Source organism: Oncorhynchus nerka, linkage group LG1, assembly GCF_034236695.1.
Source record: "Oncorhynchus nerka isolate Pitt River linkage group LG1, Oner_Uvic_2.0, whole genome shotgun sequence".
NCBI lineage: Eukaryota > Metazoa > Chordata > Actinopteri > Salmoniformes > Salmonidae > Oncorhynchus > Oncorhynchus nerka.
In genome coordinates, this window is record NC_088396.1 from 31256954 (window position 1) to 31263988 (window position 7035).

A 7035-nucleotide genomic window follows, 5' to 3' on the forward strand; every position below is an offset into this window, starting at 1 on the left:
ACATAGAGCTGTGATGAACCTACCGTTGTTATTCTCTCCAGTGGCCTCCTCTTCTAGGTGTTCCAGAGCGGTGACAAAGTCATCTTCGATAGAAGACACAGACTGGTTGGTGTCATCGTCCTCGGGCTGGCAGGGTTCTGCCGTGCCCCTGTGGAGGGCCTGGAGCTCCAGGGCATAACGGACCCCCGCAGCATAACGCCCCAGCAGGCCCACCAACACACCAACAATGGCCTGACTCGGGCTGGAGCTGTGCCTTACAACACACACCGCCTTTATCGAGCACTGCTGCAGAGGATAGAGAAGAAACAGTCAGAGTTTGCTGGCTGCCTGGTACAGTAGTTTATTCTTACTGCCAAGGGACAATTAGCTCTTTGAGGAATAAAAAACTAGGTCTGCAGACTGTCAGCGCCTGCCAAGACACGGTAATCATCGGAGAGTCTTTGGCTTTGGAAACTCACAGGAATTCACGCAAGAGTTCTCTTTCCTTCGGTCTGTGTCTTACAGAGAGAGGGGCTCTACTGGGACAGTCTTGTTATGTCTACATGTCTGATTGTGGTCTGATGTGTTGTTGTATATGCAGAATAGAACACTCAGCGTCACTTCTGTCTTGGCCACCGTGGGTAGAGGCTCAGTTTTAGTTGCACTGCCTGTCTGTATATCTGTATGTCACACACACTGTAACCACAATGCTGCAGAGCCAGACTGAACACTAGCACAGACACATGGGACCAGGCAGGACAATGTGGCAATCACTGGTGAGAAAACAAGCAACCACACTATCCCAGAGATCTGTATACCTGGCTAGGTTCAACAGGGTGAAAACACAGAATCTCTCAGGCCTTTACAAGCAGCCTGAGTAAGGTCCTATGAATCAGCTTCAAACCTATATTGAACTCTTATTTACCTGTGAAATACTGTATTTCCTCTGAAGCAGTCTATAGACCTGAGAAACACACAGTCTTTCCCCTATTAGACACTTCCTCCTCTCATGTCTACCTGTGTAGTAGAGTCCCTCCTGTCGGCTGGTTTCCTGCTGTCCTTCAGCAGCAGCACCTCTTCGTTCCTCAGGCTGGTAACGTGGGGAGACCTCAGGAGCTCCGCCAGGTCCCCTGGGAGAGACGACAGGGCCTGGGAACGAGGACAGAACATCACACAAATAATACGTTAATAACGAATCACTTAAAGGGGCAGTTGCTACATCCATTTTTGGACTTAATTCATTAATTATATGTACCCATTGATTCTTGAAGAATATAACTTATAAATAAATGCCTCATGAGTTTAGTTAAACTGTCATACCCCATCAGAACCCAAAATATAAGCTTGTTTTACTCTAACATTTGTAAACAAAGTAAATGTAAACAAACATTATAGCTTCAAAACATGGTTCAAACTATCATTTTCATATCATGGATGGTCAGTCCTTGCATCCACAACTGTCTATGAATGTGAGAATGGTTACATTTCTCCAGCCCCAACTCTCAACTTTTTACAGAAACGTTTTGTTATTGTTTCTACTGCTGAGTGCCGCATTCATTGAACTACAAAAGAGTCAGAGCTGGTGCAGTACGTCTCACCTGTAGAGTTAGATCCTCCCCTTCAGAGAGGCCAGGCAAACACACAAAATTGATCTGAGGGAAGAAAAGGACAAGTCAGGGAAATCCTCAAAATCAGGAAGTCATAATCAAAGCGTGTGTCTGTTGTGATATACACCTCAGTCAGGCGTGGTGTGTCTCTGGTCTGTAGCTCCAGTCCCATGCTGCACAGCTCCTTCCTGCTCCTCAGAAGGCTCTTCACACACTGAGGCCCACTGTCACGCACCGTCTACACCATACACACAATTAGAGGGTAGCTTTGGTTTCACACATGCACAACCTCACACACAGTACCAGGTTATCAACATTTAAATGAAATAAATCAATCAGTAAATTAATGAATCAGAATATGGCAGTCTGACACTAACCTCTTTCCTGATGGAGGCTCTGGTCCTGAGAGGAACTCCTCGGATACGGGCACAGGCGTCCATGGCAACGCAGGCTGGGTGTGGCGGACTAGCCACTCACCTGTGAAGGAGAAAGAGGGGAAGGAGAGAGGTGGGAAAGAGGGAGAGATGTTATATTTAAAAATGTTATATCATTCAATTCTGATTTACTGACAATTCTCAAAGAATAGAATGAAAAACAACGATCCTAGTCTATTGCAAGTACAGCTGCAAAGGGAGGGTATATTATTGGAAACTTTACAAGTTCACCAGTAAATTAACAGAATTTTGCTATCTTTCAAGGATTTTATGTAATCTATCACAAGAATATCAGAGGTATCTGTAATAATCTCCAGCCCCCTGTGGCCTTAGCACATGTAGAATCTACACTGAGTATACCAAACATTAGAAACACCTTCCTAGGAACACAGCCTCAATTCATCACGGCATGGACTCTACACGGTGTCGAAATCATTCTACAGTGATACTGGCCCATGTTGACTCCAATGCGTTCCACAGTTGTGTCAAGATGGCTGGATGTCCTTTGGGTGATGGACCATTCTTGATACACACGGGTAACTGTTGAGCGTGAAAAATCCAGCTGCGTTCTTTTGTCTTGCCCATTCCCCCTCTGAACAGCACACACACAATCCATGTCTAAATTGTCTCAAGGCTTAAAAATCCATCTTTAACCGGTCTCATCCCCTTCATCTAGAATGATTGAGGTGGGTTTAACAAATTACATCAATAAGGGATCATAGCTTTCACCTGGATTCACCTGGTCAGTCTATGTCATGGAAAGAGCAGGCGTTCTTAATGTTTTGTTCCTAATGTCTTTATACTAAACCCTCTTTGATAAGACTCAGTCTTCATCCACTCTCAACACAAACCCTAATCATAACAGGAAGTCAGCTGAAGAGGTCAAGAGGTTAGATGTACCACTGCACAACAACACAACCCCAGTCACCTCAGAAAGACAAACACTGGTGGGGATGAACTGAACTGATGCACTCAAGCAAACACTCAGATTAAGTTCAATAAATTCAGAAATCATAAAAGCAGATATTCTTCAATCAGGTTTCCAGCAGCCTTAGATGTTGGCCTAGTCACTCTGTCTGATGTCTTCCTTCAGGCTCCAAGCCAGCACGGACGATCAAACGGCCGTAGAGAGAACAGGGGTGTGGACCCGGAGTCTGAACACTAACCCAGGGCAGGAGAAACACACTTGGTAAGCATGAAAGAGCAGCTAAAGACAGCAAAAATATTTACAGTGAGCGAGGAAGAAAGTTTCCCAAGAAATGTGAGCTGTTCTTTGAGGTGCTGTCCAAAGCAGCTGGTTGAATCTGAGTCTAGACGGCCAGTCTTTGATAGGATGCCTGTCCTCTATGGGAACCAACCAGGGGAAATAATGAATACTCTCTTTCTCTTCCTCCGCTGTCCCAGGACCTCCTGGTCTCTTGGCTGCTTTGGTGGGGTTTTCAGAAACAACAACGCAAGCTGTTACCAGCTAACCTCAGCTATGTACTGACCCCAATGCTATGACCATAGAAATGCAGCTCGAACTAGGAAGTATAGTTTTGCGTGACTGCTACACAGCAGCAAACTGACAGGCCTCTGTCTCTACTACTGCAAGTTGTATTTTCTCTTGATGGTTTTGATGATGCTCAGTTCATGTGTCTTATACCATGGCATTTTAGTAACACATTTTTTAAAAACATTTAGGCTTATAATCATACTCAAATCATAGACTTTGCACAAGAAGCTAGTGCAGAGAATGTCAAACTATGGGGATATGGCAAAATAGAAATGACCTATACTACAGGTTCTTATGGTCTCTGTAAGCAGCTTGGCATGAATTGTGTAAGGGCTCAAAATAGGTCAGCCTTTGAGGCGTTGCAGCATGAATGTGTGACTATGTGGACAGATGGGTCAACAGGGGAAGAAATGCAGTAGCACACAGGGGAAGAAATGCAGTAGCACACAGGGGAAGAAATGCAGTAGCACACAGGGGAAGAAATGCAGTAGCACACAGGAGAAGAAATGCAGTAGCACACAGGGGAAGAAATGCAGTAGCACACAGGGGAAGAAATGCAGTAGCACACAGGGGAAGAAATGCAGTAGCACACAGGGGAAGAAATGCAGTAGCACACAGGAGTGAAACTACAGCTGACAATTCAGATAACCTTTTTCAGTAAACCATACATCTTTACAACTAGGTAATAAACAACACAAAAACAAACAATAAAAGATCTGACAAGGCCCGCAGTTGTTGTTGGTGTAGCTACATCATCATCTGCTGGGCTGATACTAGGAACTGCGTTCTATAGCCTACTGAAAATAGGGGGAGTGGTAGCTAGCTACTTTTGCTATCAATCTTTCACATTAGCTCGCTACTTGGGGGGGGGGGTAATAGATTGCCATTGTAGGTGGTGACAGGCCTGTGTCGCATCTGTATTATACACTAACGTTAGCTACCTTATGCGCTATGAAACCGTCCATAACCGCCTGTGTGGTTGACCACAACAAACATGCAAGCCAGCTGATCAAGCATCGAACTAACGTTAGAATTCGCTCCAGTTAAGTTTTACTAGTAAACAACTTTCTAACTTCTCGTTCAGGAAAAACTGTAGCTATATAGCTTGCTAGGTAACGGCAAACCCGTTTATGTTATGGCAGGCCATCATTTAAGGCCAGTGTCGCATTTTCACAGAGGAAATGGAAATTAATATTTGATAGTCCCATTACCTGTGACATCCCACTATAGCAGTAGCGTAACATGTTGGTTTAGTATACTCTGTGCAAATCAATCAACAATCTTAGCTAACTAGCCAAGTGTCAACAAGCTAGCGTAAGGGTATTGACTAGTTAGCTAGCTAGGCTAACTGTCAAACATTGTAGCTAGTTAGCAACGGACATTGTTCCACTGCACTGTCATTATGCTAGCTAGCTGGTGTGAACATATACAAAACAATTGTCCTCTCATGTCATTAAATAATGACTATACAATCATTTATCGTCAATTCACCACAAATATGGTCTTTCAACCTCCCACTCCTGTTATTCTCACCATTTAGCAAGTGTTGGACTAGAAGCGAGATGATATTCCACTGACTGACAGTTCATTCCATGAAAACAAGACTGATTCAGGCAGTAGTAATCACTCTCTGAGCTCTGCTTTCCCTCAGCGATGGAGAAGCACAGAGTAGTCGATTGCGTGATGTCATATCTAAGAAAAGATGCCATGCCAGGCAAAATTCCAGTCAAATAAAATGGCCTACATCAAGTACAGATTGTTTGTGAGGCCTGGGTGTCTTCAGCACTAAATTGGAAGTAGGCTGCCCCATTCATAGAGGCTAAATGCTTTAGCACCTTTTGACAGTAGGCCTATCTTCTGACAAGGGGGTGTTAGAGCCCCGATGCTTGCTGTGAACATTAACAGGCATCGCGTGTTTCCCAATGGCCATATCTCCATGTTACAGCGTTCGTTTATGGAAAAGTGACAGAAGACAAAGGCGACCACCTGTACTAATTAGCTATGTAGTGTGTACGCCTAAATCACAGTCACACGACTTGGACGTTACATATTTGATGATTTGAGACAATAAAATGACTTTACTTTAAATTATTTGGCCAGGCTTTGTAGCACAGTCTCCGCGGGTTCACTCTCTAAGCAGCGTTAAAAAATTCAACAGATTGGCTAGCGAAACGCAACCTCTGAATGGACCAGCAAACTGTCAATGCTGTAGAGTTACAGGATTCGGTGCACTGCAAACATCAAATTGTAGGGAGAGGATGCATATAAATAAATATGCAGCTCAATTTAGAAGCGAACCAGCAAGGGGGCATCAAGCAATAATTAGTCTACTAGCAAAGGCCCACTGGTCTTTTGGAAGGCCTATGTCAAAATTGCTTGAAATGTATAATTTACGTATGAAGCTTGCATTTTAAATGTGTTTTTAAAATGTATTATTACTGTGGCAAAGAAGCACCATAGACGCGTCTCTCCACTTGCAATTTCCAAACTCCTGCCGGGCCGGTGGAGAGCGCTTCTCTTGTCGAAATGTTTGCTGTTGCTTTCTCAATTTTAATTAAATACAGTGGTGAAAATAACTTACGTAAACATACTTTAAAATACTACTTGATTAAGTCGTTTTTGGGGGTGTCTGTACTTTACTATTTATATTTGGACAACTTTTACTTCACTACATTCCTAAAGAAAATGATGTACTTTTTACTCCATATATTTTCCTTGACAACCAAATGTACTCGTTACACTTAGCAGGACAGAAATGGTCCAATTCACACACTTATCAAGAGAACGTCTCTGGTCATCCCTACTGCTTCTGATCTGGCGACCCTACTGTCTCTGATCTGGCAACTCTACTGCCTCTGATCTGGCGTTTCTGAATGATGTCTGAGTGTTGGAGTGTGCCCCTGGCTACCCATACATTTCAAAAACACAAACAATTGTGCCAACTGGTTTGCTTAATATAAGGAATTTTAAATGATTTATACTTTAAATTTTGATACTTAAGTACATTTTTGAAATGACATTTACTTTTGATACTTAAGTATATTTCAAAGCAAATACTTTTAGACTTTTACTCAAGTATTATTTTACTGGGTGACTTTCACTTTTACTTGAGTCATTTCCTATCAAGGTATCTTACTTTTACTCAAGTATGACAGGGTACTTTTTCCACCACTGATTAAATGGATATATGGTAAATCTATATTCCATCTTATGCTACAATAATTGCTAGCATTTCATCATTCCATCTCAGCATGGCGTATTGCAACACTTAGACATGTCTGTTTCATGTTTGAAATGATACATTTTCATTTAGGCCTACCATTTCTCTCTGACAGGGTCGGTATGTTTATTGTCCACATGAACATTCAGCAAGATGCATGAGGTAGAAGTTCCATTTATGTGTATGGTTTCCTTTGTTCATATTTCCTGTGATGTATGATATAGCTCTTTCACCATGGATTACCAAGACCTGTAAATGTATCTACACTGAGCAGGATAACCTGCCTTGCCTTCTGCTGAT

The 7035-nt window shown here is 42.8% G+C and overlaps 1 protein-coding gene across 3 annotated transcripts in view; it reads right to left on the bottom strand.

Moving 5' to 3' along the window:
* LOC115129109 (A-kinase anchor protein 11-like) overlaps positions 1 to 5273 on the bottom strand; it is a 31137-nt gene extending 25864 nt beyond the window's left edge. Inside the window, exons 1-6 of one of the 3 annotated variants that reach the window (XM_029659228.2) lie at positions 5049 to 5271; positions 1964 to 2063; positions 1714 to 1824; positions 1578 to 1631; positions 997 to 1128; positions 24 to 285 (exon numbers count right to left, since the gene is read on the bottom strand). In XM_029659228.2, coding sequence (XP_029515088.1) covers positions 24 to 285; positions 997 to 1128; positions 1578 to 1631; positions 1714 to 1824; positions 1964 to 2026 — 622 coding nt within the window. In that variant the 5' untranslated portion in view covers positions 2027 to 2063; positions 5049 to 5271. Of the gene's footprint in view, positions 1 to 23; positions 286 to 996; positions 1129 to 1577; positions 1632 to 1713; positions 1825 to 1963; positions 2064 to 5048 lie in introns of all 3 variants that reach the window. The other 2 variants (XM_029659223.2, XM_029659234.2) reach the window with 2 other exon arrangements.
* Positions 5274 to 7035: the final 1762 nt, after the last annotated feature.